Below are 24,100 nucleotides of genomic sequence, written 5' to 3'. Positions count from 1 at the left end.
TAATGGGTGCTGGGGACCCGCTGGGGTGATTCGCTGCACTTGGAGCAAATGCAAAGCCCAGGAGACCAGGTCTTGCCACAGGTTCCTGTTCGCCCAGTGCTCACACTATGATCAGCAGGGCTGCTGCCAAAATCTGCAGCTACTGTGACTTACTCTTTTACTCTTCAACAGAGAAGCTGGCACCAGCACAGTGCACAGGGCTAATGTGGCACACAGCGCGGTGTGCCCCTTCACAGACCGGGAACCGGGGTGCCTGAAAGGAGGTTTTTTCCTTTCCAGAGCTCCAGTTTCAACACAAGGTCCGCAGACCATTACAGCCACGCTTGGCTCCTTCCTAGGCTAAGGCCAAGCTTGCAGTTCAGGTTAGCTCCACAGACTTTGGCCAGACTCTCCTGGCACTGTCATCCTCTGTGTTCTCATCTCAAATCAGCTTCTTCTGGGCCCAGCTGGACTCCTTGTGTGCTTTCCAACAGGCAGATTCCTGGACCAAAAGCTCTGAAAAACCCCCCAGACCAACAGCTATTGGTATCTCTGTTGCTGCAATCATGTTCGGACAAAATCATGTGCTCATCCCTGAGAGGCGGGCTCCGCTCACATGGCCTGTCCCACCGGCAGCTGACCATGCACGCGTGCCTTCACAGTCCAAAGGTCCTTGCACAGCTTGCTCCTGACTCCTCTGGGGCTAAGAGGGGAGGTCAGCAGGGACGTGCTGACTGTTGTGCCTAGCAAAATCCAGGCATGGCTCCTCCAGTTTACAAACCAACTCAGCTGCAAGTCAAACACTGGCAAACTGGTACAGCAGAGCCAGCTCCAGCCCAGGCTGGCAGAGTAAGGTGACTCAACTGGTCAAGAAGTCTTGTGTTTAAAGCAGTGGGCAGAGACTGCAGCTTGAGACTGCTGCAGACTCACTCCATGATTTCAGGTGACATCTCCAGGTCTTGAGCATCTGCAGTATTAAGGCATCAGTTCTTCCTACTTCTGTCCCCTGGATGTGAGATTTCTATAGCCCAGGAGTTTCAGAGCAGAGTTCATTAACTGGCACAGCAAGGACCTTGTTGCAAAGGGCAAAGGCACATTAGGAATGTTGCATACACAGTAGTAACTGCTGACTGCCCTCCAGGGAAAGAGTGGTTTTCTCTGTGCTCTTTTCCTGCAGAGCATAGTTCAGTCTGTACCCCTGGCTTGGACCCTATGAACAGTGTTTTTGATATCGCAGAAGACCAGTGGGAAGTTCAGAGCATCTTCACAGAGAGGAGCCATCTGCTCCCCGGGGCAGGGGCAGCAGTGGCGCCAGGCAGCTGTGGAGCAGAGCCCTGTGCTGGAGTAGCAGAAAACCCGTGACAGATGTGCAGCCAGCACAAAGCAAAAGGAGCAAGAGAGAAGGGGGGGAAACAGCTGCAAATAGCAAGAGCTTGGAAGTGGTCACGATTTATGCCGCAAATTAACATCAACAACAAAAAGTTGTGACCCCTGGGGAGCTTTGCAAATCCCCCATCATCAGCTGTTGGCTATGGAGGTGGTTTGCCAGACCAGTTTTCCAGCTGGGATGATGCTGGGTTTTTCATCTGCTCTCATACTCAACACCTGCTTAAAGCAGTGTGCTGGTGTTAGGTCAGCTGGCAGTCAGCTCTGGCCAGGCTGAGCACAGAATAAAACCTCAGGTCAGGGCTAAGGCACAGGCGATGCATTTGCTTCTCAGCACTGACCTGATGGTTTTCTTGTAGTAGGCTTCATTCCCTGTGAGCAGAACTTCACATATTGCATGGCTGTGGTGGTGGGCTCTGGACAGTCTCTGTTAGCTGTTGATTCTTGCAGCCAGACATCATCAAATGCAAAGACTAAGGGAAGGAGGCAAAGCCAAGTGGGTCTTTGTAGTACATGTGGTGCTGGGGATCCAAGACACATAGCATTCAACATGGTATCCTCCCTCTCAACCAAAACAAATAGCAACATATGCTTCAGTCCCAACTGAATGACATCAGCAGCTCATACATATATAAAGTGCTTTATTGCAGCATCAGAATAAAGGAATCTTCTCTATGAAATTTTGTAGGAATAAAAGGCATTTTATATATATTACATATTAAAGATACCCAAAACAAAACCCAACAAAATAAACTTAAGGAGTGGAAGCTTAGAGATTTATCACTTAAATAGCAGTGAGCTGGATGGAATCTTTGATGGGATATAAAAACAAATGCTTGCTTAATGTCTGCTTTTCTCATGGTGGCCCGCAAAGCCTCCTGATGTATAAGGTGCTTGTGTGAGGAACAGCACTTGTTTCTCATGCTCCAGGTCATGCCTCTATCATCCAAGCCATAGAGGCAGCGAAGCAGAACAGCCACTCGGCTTTCAACCAGCTTTTTGGGTGGCTCAATGCAACAGATTTTTCTACTTGCCCTTGGATGGGAACTGCATTTATTACAGAAATGGTATTTTCTTTCTGGGGGGTCAGACTGGCTGACATACCCAGTATAAAGAGGAGGTGGGTGCAAATCCTGGGTAACAGTCCTTATTATAAGAGCAATTCCTCAGAAAGCAGCCAGTCTAATAAACAAATTGGCAGAGCTATTGAAAGTTTCCTTCAAAAACCAGCTGTTTGCAGTGGTCCTGCTTCTATGCGTGGGTCTAATACTGCACACTAGGTAAGTTTAACAGGACGCTGTTTTAAAGAAATCTGCACTGACAGTAAATAAGCTCCTCTGAGACTCCGCTGATGTTAATGATTGTGTATGATAAGGGAGAAGAAATATGAAGATGCTCTGCTGAATGACAGAAGATAACAAGCTTATCCTTCCATGGCCTGGGCCACTCAATTTGCCTGCGTCCCATACAAACGCCTCTGTGTTTATTGCTGAGCCTTCCCACATATGTGCCAGGCTCCCAGAACCAAGCCATCAGATCACTGCCACCTTCTCTTGACCAGGTCTTTACCAGAAACTAGTGAGCCAATGACCATTTGGGCTAGGGAACATGTAATGGTTGTGAAAATTTACCATGGTCTGGGTCACCATCCATGCTTATTTGGTTGTGCTTTCCTTCTCGCCCTTTATATAATACTAGTTATCTCAGACTGTATGCCTATTGGGAAATGCATGGTGTCTGCCTGTTTTGATAACACCCATAACTGGAGTCTGGGGGTACGAGTGTGGAATAATAGTTAGATAAGAGTAATTCAGTGATAACTTCATTGATACTTTCACAAGCAATGAAGTCTTAGGTACTGATGACCAAGGACACAATATTCTATCCATAACCAAGGCAAAAGGATCAACATACATTCAACATGTAAAAGGTACTCCCACAAAGACTCCCCAGATTGCTATGAGACCTCCTGAAAGGACAGACCTAGCACAGGACAGTCAACCAAGGACCTCTGCACCCAGGCAGATGCTTTTTGTCCAACAGTGTCCTGCCGAAAACCATGGAGTAGCCAACAGCTTTGGGTGAAACCTCTCGTCTAGAAATGACTCGATTCTTCTTCACACGTGCTTGACTTGCTCCTTCGTTTTCTCCAAGCATAAAATCTGCTAAATAGAAGCTATGAAGTTTCTGCCAGGTTCAGTGACTGAATGTCCAGGGGTAAAGATGCTCAGCCTAACCTCTTTGTGGGAAACTTGGGAGCCCCCAGAATATGCTGCGAGAAACTGCCATGAACCTGTGAAAAGCTGAATAAATCCCAGGCAAGACCAAAGCACCAATGGAGAGCACCATGATCTGCGAACACCAGGTATTGACGTTATTAGCATGTGCGGAGGCACACTGGCTCGCCTGGCCGGGCAGCAAGCCTGAGGAGTGCAGGCTCCGCACCCGACTTGCTTTCTCTGGGCTGCCTCTTGCTGGGGACCTGGGCAGACACAGCACGTAGCGGGGCCTGAGGCCAGCAGCAGACCAGAGAAGGGCAATGCTGAGTGAGCCCAGCAGTGCCTGTTTTGTTGCTATCCCCATTGAGAACTTGTCTTAGTGCTTTTTGCTGCTCTCCAGTAGCAGCAGGAGTGGCAGCTGAGCTGCCTCCTGCCCCCAGCAGGGCTGTGGGTTGGAAACACAGGACATTCTGCTGGGCAGTGTCACACGTACTCTCGAGCACTGAACCCCACTGTGGGGCTGCCAGGGCAGGCTGGTGGTGGGACTTGCATGGGCGCTGCTACCCTGCTTCCCTAAGCACTACGGCAGAGGGGCTGAAATGCACGCAAGTGGTGTTCCCCCATGCTGACCTCCTCTGAGGTCCACAACGTGTGTCTGGCTTTGGCACACAGTGTTCCCTCTTGCAACTCAAACCACAGTGGCAAAGCAACCTTGCCAAGGGAGCCCAGGTGGCCTGTCTCCTCCTGCCCCACACACCCTCTGGACCCATGAAACCCTGCTCCTTCCCAGCCATGCATGCAAAACCCGAGGAGATGGGCACCTGCACTCTATGCATGGCTGGGACAGCCCTGTCCCTCCCTAGAGGAGCCACCCTCAGTTTCAGAAGTAGACCAGCGTGTGCCAGGGCAGGCGCACAGGGAAGAGCAGGCGGCTGTCCCCGCAGCAGCCCAGCTCCTCAGATGCAGCATGAAGCGAGCAGGAGCTGAGGCCATTTCACCCTGAAGATGCTCAGCTTTCAGCTTGCATTGAAAGACTGTAGAGAACAAAAGCAGATGGGAACAGCCCCCAATTCCCTTTACACCTCCCATTCCCTGCAGCTCCCTGTGCACCAGACCAGGCATCCCTCGGTGCAGGACCACCCCATGTGGCATGGCAGCGATCGCACCATCATAACCTCTGGCACCCTTGCAAAGCCAAGGAGGGCCAAGGCACCCCTCTGGGGGAATGGGAAGAAGCTGCATCCTCCCTGCGCTGCCCAGCGACAGTGAGGAGCCCCTGGGCAGCGCCAGGGCTTCACCAGGCTGCGCTGGGGTAGGAGCCGGCAGCAGCCATGGCTGCTCTGACACGGCTGCGGCTAGTACTCCTTGGCCTCCTGCAGCTGGGAGAGGTACTCCTCCTCGGCGGGGTTGTCAGCACACCGCTGCCCATTGTTGGGGGGCCGGACGGCGTGGTAGCGGCTCCAGTCACCCTTGCAGAGGATCCAGGGCAGCATGTCCACCTTGTAGTGCAGCTCCGGGGAGAACTCGGTGCTGATGAGGTTCGGGACGCCGGCCCCCTTGCCGCGGGTGATGAGGCGGGTGTGCTCATCGTAGCAGCAGTGCTGGGCAGCCAGGGTGGTGCTGTCGAGGGAGAGCATGGAGCGCAGGCAGAAGCGTGCTGTGGGCTTGTAGATGTCCAGGCGCTCCTTGGGGCCGCTGGCGTCCCGCCATCGGAAGCTCTTGCCCTGCTGCTCATCCCGCAGGTTGACGGCACTGTAGACGGCCTCCAGCGGGTAGGAGCAGGGGCAGCTGGGCAGGTCCGTCAGCACCTTGCTCAGGTACTTGGTGAGGAAGTCGCTCTTGCAGTTCAGCCACTTCTCACAGCTGTCCACCTCTGGGGGAGGACACCAAAGCGTGAGGGCACGCACAGCCCGCACCACACTTTACCCAGCTGCCATTTGCCCACGGCCTTGCCAGCACCTCCAGGCAGGAGCAGCGAGGCTCCCGGGACACGCTGGAGCCAGGCTCAATCCCTGAGGCACTAACAGGGTGGAAGAGGTTCCATGCTGGGGCAGACCCGCCTGTCACAGGGCTGGGCGGGCAGTATCCCCCCATGGGAGAGGGCATGTGGCAGCCTGGCCTCAGCCACTGCACTGTAAAGCAGGCCCGTGTTGTACCAGGGCTGTGGGAGGACCTGGGTTTGCCTGCATGACTGCTGAAGCCTGCTGTGGCAGAGGTTTGGGTGACTTAGGTCTGGACACCAAACGCTCCAGCCCCTGGCAGAACCGTCCCCACCAGCCAGTCCCCATGATGGCTGGCACTGAAGCCCCTGGAACAAGGCAGAGACAGACGCTGACCTGAGTTGAGGAGCTCTGTGGTGTTGTCGCTTTTGAAAGGCATTTCCTTTGTGGGGAAGACCATTCCTCCATCTGCTCCTTGAGACAGGAAAAACAAACCAAAGTGCCAGGGTGAACGCCAGGTGGAGTGGTGGGTTTTTTCCTCCGTAAGGGCACCGAACACCATCCATCTTCCACTCCCTCTCCCACCAATGCTTTGGCTTTCTGCTTGAAAGGGTGGACCAGCAGCAAGACTTGCAGGACAGACCCACCCAAGGTTATGCAAAACCCAGTGGAGAGAGCCAGCTCCATCAGGAGCTCTTTTGCTCAGGAGAGCATTTTCAGCTTTCAGTGTGAGAGAGGTGCAAGGAGTTGCACACCAAGCTGGAACCCAGCTCTACCACCCTTGGGCATCATGTAAAAGCCTCATTAGAGCTTCATTACGGAAACAAACCCCTGTGGTCACTAGCGCAGATCACATTAAACACAACTAGCTCTTGCAGCATGAGCAATGCCCAGCCCGCGGCGCCAGGAGACCAGCCCACACTGGGATCGGCCAGTGCCCAAGCACTGGTATTGCCAAGGGCTCACCAGGGCAGTGTGGCAGGTCACAGGTCCTCGACTCCGTTGCTGTGCAGGCATAGCCACAGGACCGGGTCCTCTTCTGGTTGCCACTGCCACAGGTGATGCTGCAAGGGGACCACGGGCTCCACTCCTCTTCGTCTTCATAGTCTGTGCACAACAGGGGAGAGGCAGAGAGCAGTGGACCCCAGCACAGCCTCATCAGGAAGGGAGCCAGCAGCCACCCGGGACCTCCCTCAGCTCTGCCCTGTCCCTTGGACATCCTTTACAGAGAAGGAGGCCTAGCGTTGCCCAGGGCACATGGAGGTGTTTGGCCACGTGGTGCCAAGGGCCAACCCTGTCCTTGCTGTCCGACACAGGGAAGCAGCTCCCAAGCAAAGGTTCTTGTTCTTACAGCTTTGCTCCCAGTCATACTGACCCAGACAGGCAGCACTGCCCATCCCCATCCCCACCAAACCTGCCTGACGCACTGGCCGTGATGCTGAAGCATCAACGTGTTAGCAAAGGTTGACGGGTTTTGTCCTTGTGGCCAGGAAGCTGCAGGAGGGAGCTGCTGTGGTGCCCTGGCCTGTCTGCGCAGCAGCACCTGCCATCTAGCCCTCTGCAGCTCCTTTCCTGAGGATGCCCAGGTCTGTGGTAAAGGCTTCTGGCACTGGTATCACACCAGGGACAGAGATAATGGTGGCAGCACTTGCCATTAAACATGTACAAGGTTTTTCTCATCTGAACATGTCTTTGCTAGAATCCAGGCTCCAGTCTGACGACATGCAAGGACAATTCCCACTGGGATGCTGGCGTGTCTCACTGCCAGCAGCCTCAGCTGGGTGCTGGTCTTGCTCCTTGGCATGCTTGCTTATTTTTTAGTAGGAGCTGAGCCCCAGCATGCTGTTATCTGCAGTGCGGCGCTGCTTCCTCTGCAGCGAGGCCCGGCAGTGCCCATCTGCAGGCACCCAAGAGGACTCACCGTAATTATATTTGTCCTTAAAGATCCAGTTCTTCTGCCTGGGCCACTGCTGGTCCCAGTCACCTCCCACTCCACTGAGCATTGATTCCTCCTCATACTCTGCTGTGTAATCTTCCTCCTCCTCCTCCTCTTCCTCCTCCCTGTCCCCTACATCCAGGTTGTCATCCTCTTCCTCCTCATCTTCCTCCTCCTCATCCTCTTCTTCCTCTTCCTCTTCCTCCTCAGTGGGGTCAGTGTATTCCCAGAAAAGAGGCCAGAAGAGGTCCTTGTGAGACAACCACTCAGGGGACGTCAGGGACCAGTCATTACTTGTCTCCTTCAACAAGTCCATCTCCATCTCAGCCTGAGGATCATCCACCACTTCGATGGTCACCTGGAGGCGAGATATGAGGCAGGGCAGTGAGCCAGGGCACAGCACTAGGATGGACCTACCAGCCCATGTACTGGTTCCCAGCCTGAGAGGCCAGAGATGCTTTGGGGTACAGGACCAGATAATGAGCACAAGAGGAAGGGACTGAAGCAGGTTCAGAGTAGGAAGGGTAGGGGTGGCTGGTGGTCACCCAAAGAGACCAACACCACCATCAGAAATTGATAAGTCACCCTTGTAGGAGCACTTGTAGGAGCATTTGCCTCCAGAGAGGGGCTGTAGGAACCAGGAAGATGCCATGACCAAATTTCTGTGGCAAGCACCCTGTCTGTGCCAGCTATTTGCATCTGGTAGTTACCAAGAAGACAGATGGCAGTGGCCACACGGACCCCACCCGGGAGATGTTTCCTCCTCTTAGGGCACCAAATGGGGCTGGGGAGGACAGGCAATGCTGGCCCACATCCCCTTACTGCCCATGCAGACCTGCTCCCTACCTGGATGTTGGGATTCTGGGCACTCAGGTCCACGTTGGCCAGCCCTGGCAAGCTCTGCAGGTCCAGCACGAAAGGCAGGTTCTCGTCCTGGCCAGCGCCGCTGGGCTGTGGCACCACCAGGCTCCGGGCAGGCTGCTGAGCCACCCCTCGGCGCCTGTGCCGCCGCAGGCCAGCCTGCCCGCTCCGCCTCAGGCCCCGCGCCTTGCCTGATGGCGACAGCTCCTCGTCCCCTGCAGAACGGGGGCCGGATGAGGCAGAGACCTGGAGAGGGAAGAGGTGGTGAGAACATCTCCTGACGGTGGCTGTGCAGGGAGCCAACCGCTGCCCAGCAAGGACAGCCTGGTCTCTTGCACTGAACGCCTCCTTCACCCCATCTTATTGCAGCATCAGGGCAGCAATGAACATGTTGATTAATACCCAGTGGCCTGCGCTGTGCCAGGGCTTGGCCCCATTGCACCTGAACAACCTACAGATCTACTCAGGCTTCTCATCCCCGTGACCACCCTCTCCACCCTCTCTGCTGCCCCATTGCCTATCTCGCCTGCCTTTCCACTCCCCACTCTCCCTTTTTTTGCCAGTTCTTGGTCCCTGGGGGTAGGTAACGGCAAAGGCTGCCTCTGGTCACAGAGTTACCAGAGCTCACGATTAATAATTTTATGTTTGTATAACAAGTTTATAACCAGGGCTTTATGACAACGGAGGAAACCACACATAAATAAATTGCTCTGCGGTGACAGTATTAGGGCAGACAACTTCACACAACACAGGTTTGAGATTTCGGATACTGCCCAAAGAGGGGAAAGATAGGTACAGATGGTAGACGCAACCCGGCCAAACCGGACGAGACAATGTGGTGCCTATAGCTCTGACACTGCAGTGGCGCACGGTGCCTCGCAGCCAGCCCTACCCCGGGTGGAGCGGGCAGGGAGCCCGGCCGGGGCAGCCGCTCCAGCCGGCCGGCGCGCAGGGAAGCGGGCAGCACACCCTGCCGAGCGCCGGGACCGCGCCGAGCTCCCACGTCCCTCGTCTCCGCGCTCGGTGCGCTGGCACGGGAAAGCGCGAGTCCAGGGGCCAGCAGGCTCCAGTGCCCCCGAGAAACCGGAGATGGGAACAACTGGCACCCGCCGGCGGCACGGGCCATCCCCAGGCAGGCCTGCGGGGCCCCGCGGCCCGGGGCTGGGAGCGGAGCTGCCCGAACCCCCCGCGAGTCGCCTGTTTCTGGCTGCCCGGCCGAAGCCCCCTTTTGTTCCCGAGCTCTCGCCCTTCGCGCCAGCCAAGCCGAGAGCCGCGGGATTAACGAAGAGAGCGGCAGAGAGCGGCGTGCCCCCTCCCCACGGGGGACGCGGAGAGGCATTTCTACCTGCAATTAGAGCCAGATGGCTTGGGGAAGGACTCCCCTCCCTTTCATCCTGATCACTGGAGCACTTCAAAGGCAGCTGGAGCCTGGCCAGGCTCTCATGAGCGCACACAGCCTGTCCCCAGCCCTGCGCCCACACATCAAAGCCCGCTGTCCCCCCGTTCCCGGGGGAGGGAAGAGAGCAGCGGGGACGCTGCTGGTCCCTTGGCTGCTGCCCAGAGCAGGCTGGGCGCGGGGAAGGGGCAGTGACAGACTTCACCAGATGGGCCCAGAGGAGAGAGTGCTGCGAGGAGGAGGCAGCCTGTGCTGCCCAGCGAGAGCCTTTGGGCTCACCCCTCTCCCTAGCCGGGGAGCTCACCCCTCTCCCGTGGCACTGCAGGCAGCAAATGTGGCCACAGACAAGACCCTCTGCTTGCACCTTCCCCTCCCAGCTTTCTCTGCCCCTATCTAAACCACGGCAGTTTTGGGAAGGACCCATGGAACGATGCTCTTCTCCAGCCTGTCTCCTGGTGTTTCAGCCCCTTGTCAGGTCTCCTGTTGTGCCCAGGGACTCCCTGGGAGGGAAAAGGAGGAGACCAGGCAGAGCAGCAGCAGCAAGGGGGGCAAGCAGGCAAACCTCGCTGTGTCCCAGTTCCGGCTGTACAGCACCACCCGCCAGCGCTGGGTTTGCTGCCAGCTGCGTGTGCCCAGCACAAGCCAAGCACAGGGGGCTGCCAACAGCCCTGCGAGGCTGGCACTACTGCCTGATTTGTAATGAGCTTATCGGGGCTGAGTAAGCTCATTTCACAGACAACTCCGCTTTAATACACATGGAAAGCAAGGTCTCCTCTAGCAACAGGATTCGAGCTCACGCAAGGACATCAGAGCAAGCCAGCCAGGAACAGACTCCAAGTCTCCAAACTTGCACTCAGTGCCTAATTCAGATTTTACGCCCAAACAAGCTCAAGAAATTCAGAGTACCGTTCCCACAGGGAAAATGTAAAACTGCCCCAGGGGAACTGGCTGCAGGACTGTCGCTGCGTGAACAGAGCTCCCAGAACGGACTCCTGGGGGTGTCTGACCTGGATGGCCCAAAGTCCTTCAGCGACTGTCACTGAACCACAACACCCAGCCCTTCCCTCCTGTTAACGTGTGCAGCGCTCAGAGGCATTTCTGGGATAAAGTTTGTCCCTGCATCAGAAGATGTCCCTCGAAAGCACAGTCCTGCTCAGTGCCTGGCCCAAGTGATTATCAAGTCACGGATTTTAGAGATGTCTAAGGAGGCCCAGTGCTCCCTCTGGGTCAGAGCATCTGTGGTACCATGATCCTGACAGACAGATGTGCCTTCTCTGTGTAACCCGGGGGCTCCTGTCCTGCCAGCCACACAGGCAGCTGCCCTCAAGGGCTGTGCTCCTGTCACCCTCTCCTCCGCCCTGCTTAGGGAACAGCTGGATAAAGCCATTTAGCCTGGAGCTAAGCCACTGCAGTGCATCAGCTAAGGGAAGAGTGAAAACTCTACTCCCCTGCTCTGCATGGAGCGCAGGAGAAAGGCTACAAACCATTGCAGAGCTGGTTGAAGCAGCTCCCTTCTCCTTCTGACACTGGCGAAGGACACTTGCCACCACACCATAGAAGCTGACTGCACAGTGCTGAGAAGTCATAAGATCTCACAGCTGAGCTCCAGCCTTCTCCTGCAACCAGCCAGCACCAAGCAACAAAGGTGAAAGGGGAATTGCCGCAGCTCCTCCTGCATACACTTGGGATATCCTGCCTGGCTGGGAATAAGGGTTTCCAGGGCAGAAATTCAAGAGAAACTCTGGGGCAGCACTTAGGAAAGAGCATGTACTTTCTGTTTGTGAAAAGCATGTTTAGACTGAAGGCTATATGCAGGATCACAACTGCCTCCCTACCAGCACAGGAGCTCTTCCCACATAATCCAGGCTCTCCCCACTGTAGTGGGGACTGTGCAGGGGGTCAGTGTAGGACCTTGGGGCACAAACTCAGCAAAGATATTAGAAAGGGGAAGGGGCTTGTCAGTAATTTACCCCAGTGTTGTGCCTACCTTGTAGACAAGATTGGTGACAAGGTGTGTGGAGAAGGTGTGTGGAAAGGACACATAATTTCTCTAGAGACTAAAGGCTGGTTTCTAGTCCATATGACTCCATTAAAATTGCTTGTAAACCTGAAGATGGCAAAGAGAGCAGCTGCAAAACCGTTTCAAAGGACGGAAAGACTTTTCCAGTGACAGACTTGTACAATTCAATTTGTCTTGTTAAAAAGAAAAAGCAATGACTTGATTTCCTAGTTCTTTAAGGCAGTAATCCATCTGGCACCAGAGACCCTCTAATCCAGAACAGAAACACGTAATAGGAACCAACACATCCGAGTCAAAGCCAGACAAATTCAACTGAGGAATAAGGATTGTGCTTTTAACACCGTAGGTGATTAACCACAGGAACAAGCTAACAAGGAACGTGGCAATATCTCTAGTGGAGACAGTCAAACCCATGTCATTGGGCTCAACACATATGTACTACATCTGTGCTAGGGAAGAAATCCAACGATGTAATGACTTCCTCTGGCCTTAAAATCTGCAGTTTTGCTACAAACTTCTCTAACACTCTGAACTAAACCTGGGTTAAGAAAACAAATGACCAACGTTCATGTGCTGCAGCTCTTACGTAAAAATGATTAGAGACGTGACATCTCAGATCCTACAGCAGTTTAAAACCTGAAAACATGGACATAATAGTCCCTGTGCTGTACTGCCCTTTGGCAACCAGAGACACCACTATGCTGCCACCACAACCACAAGTACTTGTCCCTCCAGCATGTTTGTCTGTAGGCACAAGTTGCCACTGAACCCACTGGCAGTGCTCTCTGTAACTACATACATTGCAAAGCAGAGCTGCTCTTCTTCATGGGGTTAAACCCAAGCCAAGCACACTTGAGATAACTCCCCGGGAGCAAAGCATTGCTGGAGCTTGTGCATCAGCACAAGGGAGTCCCCGCACAGGGCAAGCTCCGAGGATACAACTTCCACACACACCTATCCTGAGCCAATTAGTGAGCACATAAACTTGTTCAACTTGAGCAAAAGAAACCTGTGCGCAGGGGAGTCAGATCAGAGGCAACAGTCAGGCTCTGCTGTGGGCTTGCAGTGAGGAAAATGATGCATTTGCTAAGGACTGGTATCACACTGGTCTACAATTATAAGGAATGGGGGTTTTGTTGCTTAATCATTACTACTTGTGTTAGGTTTCCTTTGAATAGTTCTACCACACTGTACTGAAATGAGGACCCACCAGAAGAACTATTGATCTTTTCCTGAGTAGAGCTGAGTCTACACAAGTGTATTCCTACTCCTTCCCCCAAGCTCTCTCCAACATTATTTTAACATCTGTCCTGCAGTTGGTTGCAAACTCGCCCACTTACGAATTAGCCAAGAACAGAATAGGAACCAGAACATTTTTTCTTTTACCTGCCATAAAACTTTTCCTTCCATATTCACCTAAATAACCTGTGAAGATCTGGAGAAAGCTTTCCAACAAAATCTGCCTTTGGACTGAAATCGGGCAGGAGCAGCTCCAGGGCAGGGTTTTATTATAAAGCCATGGAAGCAGAAGGATGCTGGTCAGTTGCTTCAGGGAGAAGGCCAGCCGGTGTCTGTGGAGCTCTGGAGCATGGTTTGCAGGAGGGCTCAGGACAGTTTTTGCTGGTGGGATGGGGGAGAATGGAGGTTTTCCCAGTGCTAACAGGTAACACTGCTGTCTCTTTAAAACAAAGGAAGGTCGAAGAGTAATCAACAGGAACAAATGCAGCCTGCCACTCTGCCTCCCTCCCATAGTGCTGGGCATGCTCTCTCCTTCATGCCCCCAACACAAACACTACTCAGAGGGCTTTTCAAGCCCAGCCAGCTGAGACCACTGTAGCCTCTGGAGGGCTGCAGTTTGATCCTCCCAGCTCATAACCCATCGCCAGCACATAACCCATCGACCGGCACAGTGTTTCAGCCAGATGGAAAACTCACTGGATGCACATCAGGCAAGAGACCTCTGCTATCCATCAACTCATCATGCGCTTAATGGATCCCCCAGAACTGTGCCAAGGCACAGCATGCTCCTACAGGTGTTGAGAGCTGGGTAGGTGCCCACAAGACAATGGGAAAGGTGCAGACGTCACCCAGTCCCTGTTCCTGTCTTCAAGACCTCCTGACCCACAATCAGACACAACACCTTTATGCTTATAGGCAGGTGGTTTAGCAAGAGCCATCACATAGGGCTTTGACAGGTGAGCTATGGAAGATCTGCCAGAGGTAATTTAAGGCAGTGGACACCTTCAGCTGCCTCCCTCTTCTTCTGCCCTCAGTCACATTCCTGCCTGAAAGGAGCTATGGCACAAGAGCAGGACCATGATCTCCCAGCTACTCTGCTCACTGGTCCACCTGTGCTGGCTCTGACTGGGATAGACTTAATTTTCTTCACAGCTACTTCACAGGACTGTGTTTTGGAGTTGTGCTGAAAACAGTGCTGGTAACACAGGGATGTTTTAGTTATTGCTGAGCAGTGCTTACACAGTGTTTCTGCCTCTCACACCACCCCACCAGTGAGCAGGCTGGGGGTGCACAAGGAGCTGGGAGGGGACACAGCAGGGCAGCTGACCCCAACTGAACAGAGGGATATCCCATACCATATGGCATCATGATCAGCTTACAAAGCTGTGGGAAGGAGGAGGAAGCGAGGGATGTTCAGAGTGGTGGCATTTGTCTTCGCAAGTAACCATGAGGCATGATGGAGCCCTACCTTCCTGGAGATGGCTGAACTCCCGCCTGCCCATGGGAAGCAGTGAATGAATTCCTCGTGCTTTGCTTGTATGCGAGGCTTTTGCTTTACCTATTGAACTGTCTGGGCCTCAACCCACGAGTTTTCTTACTTTTTACCTTCCAATTGTATCTCCCATCCCACCTCAGGGAGGGAGTCAGTAGCTGTGTGGGGCTTGAACCTGCTGCTGGCTGGGGTTAAACCACAACACTGCCTCAGGATCAGCTCACACCTGAGTGCTGGTTTTGCTTTGTTCTTTTTTCTTCAAGTGAAGACTCAAGCATCTCCCTTTAGGTTTTAGGGAGCTCTGCAAATGCTGGTGGAACAGACAAGGTACTCAGTTATCATGCTTGTGTGGGCACATGCTGTTTATGGCAGACCGGAAGGAGCTGGCAGCAAAATGTAGCTGTGCAGGTAAGTATTACACCCTCATGATTATAATTTTCATGCGGTTACCAAAACACTTTAGATCATGTGGAATCACTCTCTCTTACAACCAGCTTCATCCCAACTGTCTTGAGTAGAGAGCTGCAGGAAGTAGCATCAAAGGCTTCCTCATCTCTCATTTAATTTCATGTCTCACAACTGTGATAACTGTAATCTCAAAACCCTTCGCAAAGTGGGTGACTCAGTTGCCCCCAAGGCAGAGCCAGCCAGACACCACAGCCAGGAGAAGCAGCAGCACACAGCACCATGAGGAGCAAGGGCATGGCATAGCTGACTTTGTGCAAGACCAAGAACAGAGCAGTTGGCCGGGCTGCTGCGAGTGCTCCTCACCGTACATCCCGGTTGGCACAGCCTGGCCCCTCTCACTGCAGCCAGCTCTCCTGCAGGTGTGCTGATGAGTAACTCGCCTGTGGCACCCTCAGACAACTCCCCAGGTCACTTGTGATGCAAGGAGCACAAGTAGGAGCCTCTCACCATGCCTGGCTGTTGCACCCCTGTGTCACACACGGGTGCTTCTCTACTGTAAATATCTTCTCCCACTTTGACACTGAGACAAATGCTGTAAACCCCGATTTTGCAGACAAAGAAAAGGACCTGCCCCGGGTCTCTCAGCCAGCCTATGGCAAGGCCAGCAATAGGTGCAGGTCTGCCGCGTCATACTTGGAGAAGGCTCTCGGGAAAGCCCTCCACAGCTCGGTTTCTCCTCCCCACCTGCCCCAGGAGGGGCTGCCCTGTCTCCCGCATGGATGAGCTGCACAGACCTGGCAGTGGAGAACCCGGGGTTTCTGGTTCACACCTCTGACCTGTCCCTGCACAGCAGCCAGGGCTGTGCTCGCACCAGAGACCCTGCCCAAACGCATAGGTCCACGGGCCAACCCTCGATGGGTGGTGCCTGCTGTGAGGAGCCCAGCAGGAGGCAAGGCACCCTTACCTGAGGAGGAAGGTACCCAAGACCTCTGCTGCAACCAGGCCTGCTGGGTGCTGCTCAGATAGAGCACAGCACTGGTATGGGAGCAGGGCCCTGCACAGAGTGGTCCCCCAGGGAAGTGAACACACACATCCATACCCTCTGGTGCTCTCTGGCAAAAGCTCCTGCTAAGGCACATGTTTTCTGTTAACACAGTTGAGCTGTAATACGCGTAAGCTCTTAATGCATCAGGCTGAGTTGCTATTAACTTGTTTCAGCTCTGAACCCCATGTGCTTCAGTAACCATTAACTTGTTCCAGCTAATGATCCACATTTGTTAGCCTGCACACCGTAACGCCCTGACTGCTCCTGCTGCTGCTGCTTCTTTCCCTACTGTAACCCAGGCAAAAATGCAAAATGAAAAACCCCAAGATATAGCAAAGCAAGTGCAGAAATGGAAGAGATCAGACCAACGCCAGCCTCCCCCTGACCCCTAGCCTGTTAGAAGACACAAGGGGACACAGGGCAGGTCCCAGCCACCCCACACATACTGTCCCCTTGACTGGTGAGTGCCTTGAGGCTCAGCTGCCAGGAAAGAGCCAGGGCTGGCTTGCTCGTACACAGGCTCAGGCTGCTGGAGCTCGGATGGAGGACAGCTCACCTGAAGGGCACCAAACCCATGCCATGCACCAGCCTCCCACTGTACCCCACGTGACAGAGACTTCCTTGGCTGGGGACACATTCCCAGCCCTGCCTCACACTCAAGTCCTGTGTGCTAGGTAAGGTCCTGGAAGACTGGGCTAACCAGCAGCTCCTACTCCAAGATAAAGCCATGCCTTGCCACCTCTTCCCTGCATGCATGGGTGCTTCCTGGCCATCTGCAGCCAGGTCCCTTCCATGAGCCTGTCCGGCAGCACTGGGGACCAGCAGAAGGCAGGAATTTATTGCATTTTGTTCCCTTTGAAGCTGTATCCTTCCCCTGGAGACTAAACCCAGGAGGTGTCAGTGCCCTTCACACCAAGAGCCACCTGGGACTCAGAGGCAGGTCTCACATCTCGTAAGTACCGAGATGAAATATATTTCACATCAGCTTCTCAGAGAAGTTACTACACAGAGGGAATGTGCAGAAACTGAGCTGCTTGGAAGCAATACCGTTCGGGTGGACTTTTACAAGCGATCGCATAAAAGCAGCCAACAGCTCAATGAATGTTCCCTGCAAATATGGTCTACCAGAGAAAAAAATAGTCCTCACACTTTGGCAAGATCCTGTCTCAAATGGAAACGTTTTCACACCGGAACATGGCTGCAGTCTCTTCCCTGCTTCTTGCCTTTGAGCTCTGGCGTTTTATGCAAAAACTGAGCCTCTTCCTGGCAGCATTGGCTTTGGAGGAGCTGGATGGCACGGGCCACCTTGCTGTTGTATCTCGGAGTGGCAGGCTTCCCCATGGGAAGTGTCCAGGCATTCTGCTTTGGGGATTATTCAGAGTTTGGTACTGGTACTATGTAAACCAGAAGATTCCTGGTTTGTGCTCCTTACCCCTAAGACGCTGACAGGAAGAAAGCAGGAATTAATTCCCAGCACCCTCCCTGCATCACCTCGCTGGGCTTGGAGGGACAGTGACTGAAGGCAAGATAAGTCCTCACCTACCTGTCTCTAAGCAGAAGGGCTGCAAGAGCTGAACACTTTTGGGAACCCAGAGAGAGGGCTGAGCAATGCCCTGTAGGGCGATTTATGCCTAATCTCTACCCCTTACATGTGCCTTTTACAGGAACCCCTTTGATTGTAACAATGGGAGCGAAGCAGACCTATTTGTGCAGTGAAAAGGGAAGAAGCCCCCTCGTCGGGCAGCTTCCCTGCACCCGGCTCCCTTTTGTTTCTGCTCCTGCCTGAGCCCCAGGGCGGGAGGGTTTTCAACTGTGTTGACTAAGATAATTTGGCACTTCTCAAAAGGAAATTTGCTACAAAGGGCGAAGTACCTCCCTGCGCACAAAGAGCCCCTTTCAGAGCGGAAGGATGCTTCAGTGCACGTTTTGTACCCACAAATCCGACCTCCGCCAAGGACAAAGCCAGGGACAAGAACGCTTAATTGCTGAAGAAATGAAAAGGTAAAAAGCACATCCGCAGGCAAAATGACTCTGCTACTGACACAGCCGCGGCTCCTGGCCGGGCAGGTCTGGGTGCCCCACTCAGGGCTGGCACGCACGGGTGGCAACACACGCTGGAGACACGCAGCACGGCGACATGGCCTCGGGGAAAGCACACGGGAGGCGCCGAACACCCGTGTTCTCCCCCGCGGTAGCCCCAGTGGTCTCCCCAAGCAGCATGCGTAGGCTACGTTAGGGCTCCCAAATAACAGGGCTTCCCCAGCTTACAATCTCCTGACAAATTCCACTCAAGCCCTGTTGATATTTCCATTTAATGCTTTTTACCTAGTACAGCCACTCCACATCACCTTGGAGCTCCTTTACTCTGCACTTGCTAGGGAGGGACTCTTTGTCAGGGACTGTAGTGACAGGACAAGGGGTAACGGGTTAAAACTTAAACAGGGGAAGTTTAGATTGGATATAAGGAGGAAATTCCTTCCTGTTAGGGTGGTGAGACACTGGAATGGGTTGCCCAGGGAGGTTGTGAGTGCTCCATCCCTGGCGGTGTTCAAGGCCAGGTTGGATGAAGCCTTGTGTGGGATGGTTTAGTGAGAGGTGTCCCTGCCCATGGCAGGGGGGGGTGGAACCAGATGATCTCGAGGTCCTTTCCAACCCTAACTATTCTATGATTCTATGATTCTATCTCCAGTCAGGCATCTTGTCACTGCTATACATTTTTATTTCTAAGCACTCCTCTGCTCTCAGGCTCCCTATACACAAGACAGGTGGATTTAAATCAAGACTGCTACCAAGGGCTTTTAATCAGCAAGGGAAACATCTTGGTGGAGATCTTCAGTTTTGAGCATAGTTTCCCATCGCTACTCTGCCTGCCTGAGGTAATCAGTAAATAATACACACTGTTGTTGCTCGTTCCCTTCTTTCTCAGGGGCAGGAGCTTCTCATACCAGGTGCTGTACAAACCCACTGATTTGCAGCCAACTACAGCCCTTTGGTATTCCTTTGTTGCTTTCTATTATCACTTATCACAGACATCAGATTTGCTTTGCTTGAAGACTCAGACCAGGGGAACTCCAATAGCAAGCTCCAGCCTGGAGCCTCACCCTGCCGCTGTCCCAGCCCTGCAGTAACAACCCAGGGTGCCTCAGGTTGCTTGCTGCCCTTGCTCTTGGAGCAGTTCCCTCCTGCCACTGAGCCCACAGCCACTGGGCTGGGCAGCTTGGACCCTCTCTAGCATGCTGCCGCCTTCCTCTGCCGTGCCCCGTCACCACTGGGATGCTCGCTACCAACACCCCCATCACTGTTACCACCAGTACTATTATTTCTATGCATAGGTATTGAAGTGGTTGTATCGGTTGGCACAGATCTAATAACTTCTACTGTTTACATTTCTAGTGTGTTAGAATGTTGGCTATTTTCTATTTACTAAAAGAGTACTGGAGCAGACTGATATCAGTTGGAAAGAACCCGAATATTTAGTAACGATGCTCAAAGCCAATATTTTGAAGTCCAGCAAGTTTATCAAAACATATTTTGCATTTAAACCCCCTGACTTCGAAAATAAACAGACCATTAAGCAATGTGATGAGCTGTCTCTCGTCTCCACAAGGGACACAAGCTTTACCAAGTATTCAGTTACCCAAATCTGAAGAGCCACTGGCATGGGTCAGTGCTTGGACCTGCACATTGCTGCCCACATCAGAGTGCGATGCATCTGACCCACAAAAGTGCTTCTAAAACCCCTGCTGTGCACCTGCCTCCTGCTTGGGAGCCCACCTCCCTTCCCTAACAGCACGAAAAAGCCTCCAAATGAGCAGGTATCTTCTGTCTTTAGATTTAAGTCACAGTTTGGAAAGAGAGCGTTCCGACTTCCAGTCAATTGGGCTGAAGAAACAGAAAACATTCTCGCTACATCTGTTGCTTATGCTGGGTTTGGTGTAACTCAGGCAAAGCTTTCCTACACAGTGTCAAGGCTGAGAAAACGTAAATGCAAATGCTGGCTCCTTTGGTAGTTAATGACTGGAAGCGGTGGATCCTGACTGAGGCACAAGACTTTGGGACACACCGATAAGGCTATCGCCCAAAGAAAAAGCACGTGTTCCCTTCATCCTTCCTGCAATTAGAAGACGTGCAAACACCGAAATTTACTGAAAACCTGAATGGATTTAATTTTTCTAGATTATTTTAGCATAGAAGTGAAACTCTGAGACTCAGCACAAATTATAAAAACTCCCATTCACTTCGAAACCAAAGGAAAATGTTTACTTTGTATAAAGATGTTAAAATAAAATAGGGCCAAGTTTTGTAACTCTTTAATGGTTTTGATTGTCTATCTGCTCCGTCTGCCATTTCTATTTTTCTCCTCCTGGCCCCCTTCATTCTACCCACATCTGTAGGGCATTACCCATAGTGTAACCAACACTCCAGCTGTGGCTGCCCTGCTGCCATAGAGACAGGACGTATCAGCGCTGCAACAGGAACCATCTGCGCCTATGACCCAAAATCACTCTGGATTTTTTTCTAACCACCATGCTGCTGTGCTTCTGCTCCCTGCTCTAGTTCAAACACCAGGCATGCCTGCTCCAGATTCTCCCCCACAGGCACCAGAAACAGAGGATTTCCTCCCAACACAGTCAGAAGACACATGACAAAACCTATCGCTTTCTCCCTGCTGTGCAGAGTGTGAAGCTGGTACCCGGAGGGATACAAGGTGTGCTCAGGAGCACCAACAAAAGAATTGAAAGAATGTAACTCCCACGGGCTGAGATGAGAACAGCCCAGTAACTAAGGTATAACACAAATCACTGCTGCTGCCACCAATGATAATAGTAATAATGATAAGGGAAATAGGAAATAACAAGGGAAGAGAATACGATACCCCCTGTCGATACCCAGCCCAACCGAGCAGTGAGTGCCCTTCGGGTAACTCCGTTACATCCCGGGCATGACGTGCTGTGGTATGGAATACCTCCCTGGCTAGTTTGGGTCAGGTGTCCTGTCTCTGCTTCCTCCCGGCCTCCCCTCCTCCCTGGCAGAGCAGGAGGCTCACAAAGTCCTTGGTCAGAGGAAACATTACTGAGCAACAGCTAAAAACATCAGTGTTAGCAGCGCTGTTCCCAGGCCAAAAATCAAAACCACAGCACTGCACTAGCTACTAAGGAGACAAATGACTGCTACTGCTGAACCCAGGACAGTATCCACCCCTTATTCCATACCATTCACATCATGCTCAGATCCCACATTTTTCAATATACCATTCCCCTGAGGAATCCATTCTTCATCCTCCTCCTCACCTCCACCCTCAAACCTCTGCAATAAACTGCTTGTATGTTTGTATTCCTGCAAGAAGCAAAAGTCCTGGGGACAGAGGCTGCGCTGTGAGTGCCGTTATGTGATCTTTGGCTGGCCGCACAACGCTCCCCATTCACAGCCACTCACAACCTGGGACCGACAGCAGCTTGCCCTGCTTCCCGATGTATTTCAGACGTCAGATAAAAAGGAGCCTGAGATTGTGCTGCAGGGTCCCGTGGTGGGGACCTGCACAGCTTCCTAATATGCAGTTTGTTCTTGTCCTATGCCCCCTGCCACAGGGATACAATATTTTCCTGGATTTCCACCTTAAATCCCTACTCCCTCTGCAGCTGGAGCCTGAGCACACTCTGCCTGGCATTTGCCTGGCGAATGAACCGGCAACTATGTCTGTGCTTGAAGTCTTACAAGCAAAGTACAGCACCAGATGATTCCTCTGAGACGAGCGCCATGGTTTGGCAATAACTATCAGTAAGGTATACTGCCATCGCTCAGCACCTCCTCTGCTAGGGTAAGGAACACTGCAGATCAAACCTGCTGCTCCTGACACTGCTGTGTATCACCAGCAAGGGCTGAGCTTCTCTTACCCCATCCTGCTCTACCTCCTCCTATCACCACTTTTCCCACTTAGCCCTTTCACCCACTTCTAGCAGCAGCATTCTTCAAAACCGTATTTTTTAAACACAGCTCTGCTACCTGAGCCACTTTTTTCTCCAGAGAGCAGTGTCAGTATGTAAATAACTGGCTTTAACTATTCAGCTATCTGTCTTTCTTATCCAGACCCTTCTTCCTGCCCTCCTGGTAGTTTGCTTCTTCCCCATCCCTTTCCTGTCATCCCCATCAGCTCCAACCAGTTGGTTCCCAGTCTCTCACTTCCCGCTGAAGTTTCCCCTTCCACGATGCCAGTGCTGGCCGGATCCGACTCTCAGAGGGGCGAGAGGTGCAGCCCTAGGACCTTCCTCCCCAGCCTGGGGGGGGGGGGTTCCGAGGCCGCCTGCCCGGGATGCTGGAGGGGGCGCAGGCTGCGGGGATAAGAACAGAGCCTGACCACTCTGGAATCTGCCCCTGGCTCGTCCCAGCGGGAAGGGGAGACGGCGGCTGAAATCCGTCACGGCTTCTTTCTGTAGTAGCGGAGTTCTGGAGTTCCTGGCAAGCCACCAACGCCCCTGATGCTGCCGCAGGTCGGGTTGCGGCTGGACCCCGCTCTGCTCCGGGGGATGTTGCCCCCTGGAGGCAACGGATGCTCCCGAGCGCTGGGTCTCGGCGCCCGGCCGCCACCTCAAAGCACCTAAACCAGCCCCTTTCCTGCAGCCTCAGTGCAGACCTGGGGCTACCCTGCAATCGCGGGGGCCGGGAAAGGGCGCTGCTCCTCAGCGAGTGAAGAGCCAGCCCCGCAGAGGGGAGGCACGGAGCCCTGCTTTCCCCCGCGGCTCCTCCTGCTGCTGCTTTTCCACCCGGGGCTCCGGGCGGCCTGGCCGCGGGACACGTGTTGAATGCTCCCTTCGGAGATGCACAACCGGCCCCGAAAGAGCCCCGATGACCGCCCTGGCGGGCCGCTTCCCCCCTCAGGCGTCCGGGCACGGGTAGGGCTGCGGAGGGCTCGGCCCCGAACCCCCCGGCTCTCCATCCTTCCCCAAAGGCTGCCTTACCTCCGCCAGCTTGGAGCTCCTCTCCTTCGGGCTGTTGCTGCGCTGCTTCCTCACGGGCAGCCCTCTCACCGCAGCCAGGAAAGTTGTCAGGAAGACGAAGCCGAGGATGAGCACGACTTTCCCTCTAATCAGCGGCATCTCTCCCTCCCTCTCGCCCCTCCTCGCCAGCCCAGGGCAGGCAGCCCGGCAGCACGCCCTCCCGCAAGGCTGCAAGCCCCGTCCTTCCTTGCTCGGGAAAGCAGGAGAAGAAGGGAAAACTCAGAAAAACATCAATGTGTGCGAACTATCGCCGCCGGGAAGCGCAGCCCCGGCGGGTGCGGACGGGCAGGGTCCGCCGGGCAGGGCCGCTCCGCTCCGCTCCCTGTGATCTCACTTGCAGATTGCCGAGCACGCTTCAGTGTCGCTGCTTCCCCGGGCTCGCCCGCCGGTGCCACTGATGCTGAAGGATAACTCTGAAAAGCTTCACAAGTGTGTGCGGAGAGGGAGGGGGGAGAAGAGGGCTTCACCTCCCCACCCCCCTTCCTAATCCCTTCGGCAATCTGATTTCTTTTCCTCCTCTTCTCCTCCCCCCGCCAAGTCACTCCCCGGGGCTGCCGCGGCTCTTCAGGCACCGCCGGCCGGGCCGCGGCCGCTCGCCGGGGAGAGGCTCCTTCTCGCTAGGAGCGCGGTCAAGCCCCTCCCGGGCGAGCGGCGCGGCAGCGGGCCCTGACGCGCCCCTGCCCCGCTCCCTCCGGGCGCTGCCCCCTCCGGGCGCCGCCGGCCGCTCCTCCCCTCCCGGCAGCCGCATGGCCCCGGCGGCCCCTACCCGGCGGTACCCCGCGGGGCGCTGCCCCTCGGCCGGGGCCAGCCCGGCCCGGCCCGCGGCTCTTTGTTCCGCTGCCGGGCGGCGGCTCGCCTCGGCGGCGCCGGCCTTGCTCGAGCCCCGAGGCACCGGGCGCTGCCCTCCGGGGGAGCCCCGCCGCAGCGCCGGGGCAGCGCCCTCCCGGCGAGGCACGGCGGGGCGGGCCGGCCGCGGGAGGCGGGGGGGATGGAGGCGCCCTGGACGGAGGGGCGGGAGCCGGGCGCGGGACTCAGCGGCCGTGGCCGCTCGGAGCGTCCGGCCGCGCCCCCGGGGGGAAAGCTGCGGGCACGGAGCCCGATCCCGCTCGCCGAGGCCAGACCCCGCACTCCCCTCTAGCGAGCGCGGCCGCGGGCTCAGCGCACGCACCGGGGGCAAAAGCGGC

General features: G+C 54.4%; 1 protein-coding gene across 2 annotated transcripts; it reads right to left on the bottom strand.

The window, feature by feature from the left end:
- Positions 1-1,989: 1,989 nt before the first annotated feature.
- ISM2 (isthmin 2) lies at positions 1,990-23,794 on the bottom strand. 2 transcript variants are annotated; one of them, XM_065685970.1, is made up of 7 exons: positions 23,251-23,794; positions 22,878-23,102; positions 8,307-8,567; positions 7,446-7,818; positions 6,491-6,631; positions 5,921-5,998; positions 1,990-5,457 (listed from the first exon to the last, which is right to left on the bottom strand). In XM_065685970.1, the coding sequence occupies exons 2-7, from the start codon at positions 23,013-23,015 to the stop codon at positions 4,940-4,942; spliced, it is 1,509 nt and encodes a 502-aa protein (XP_065542042.1). In that variant the 5' UTR covers positions 23,016-23,102; positions 23,251-23,794; the 3' UTR covers positions 1,990-4,939. The 2 variants fall into 2 exon arrangements, with proteins under 2 accessions (XP_065542042.1, XP_065542041.1); XM_065685969.1 differs by having other exon boundaries at positions 22,878-23,794.
- Between the last annotated feature and the right edge of the window lie 306 nt (positions 23,795-24,100).

The sequence above is a fragment of the Lathamus discolor genome, chromosome 6 (genome assembly GCF_037157495.1).
Source record: "Lathamus discolor isolate bLatDis1 chromosome 6, bLatDis1.hap1, whole genome shotgun sequence".
In the NCBI taxonomy this organism is placed as follows: Eukaryota; Metazoa; Chordata; class Aves; order Psittaciformes; family Psittacidae; genus Lathamus; species Lathamus discolor.
The sequence above is the reverse complement of the archived record's forward strand: the minus strand, read 5'-3'. Positions and strand labels throughout refer to the sequence as shown.

Coding starts and splice junctions, on each gene's coding strand:
- ISM2 (XM_065685969.1), bottom strand. CDS start 23,015: ATGCCGCTGATTAGAGGGAAAGTCGTGCTCATCCTCGGCTTCGTCTTC. Junction 5,999..6,490: donor TGACCTGCCACACTGCCCTG/GTGAGCCCTTGG, acceptor TCCTGTCTCAAG/GAGCAGATGGAGGAATGGTC. Junction 5,458..5,920: donor CACAGAGCTCCTCAACTCAG/GTCAGCGTCTGT, acceptor GTCCTCCCCCAG/AGGTGGACAGCTGTGAGAAG.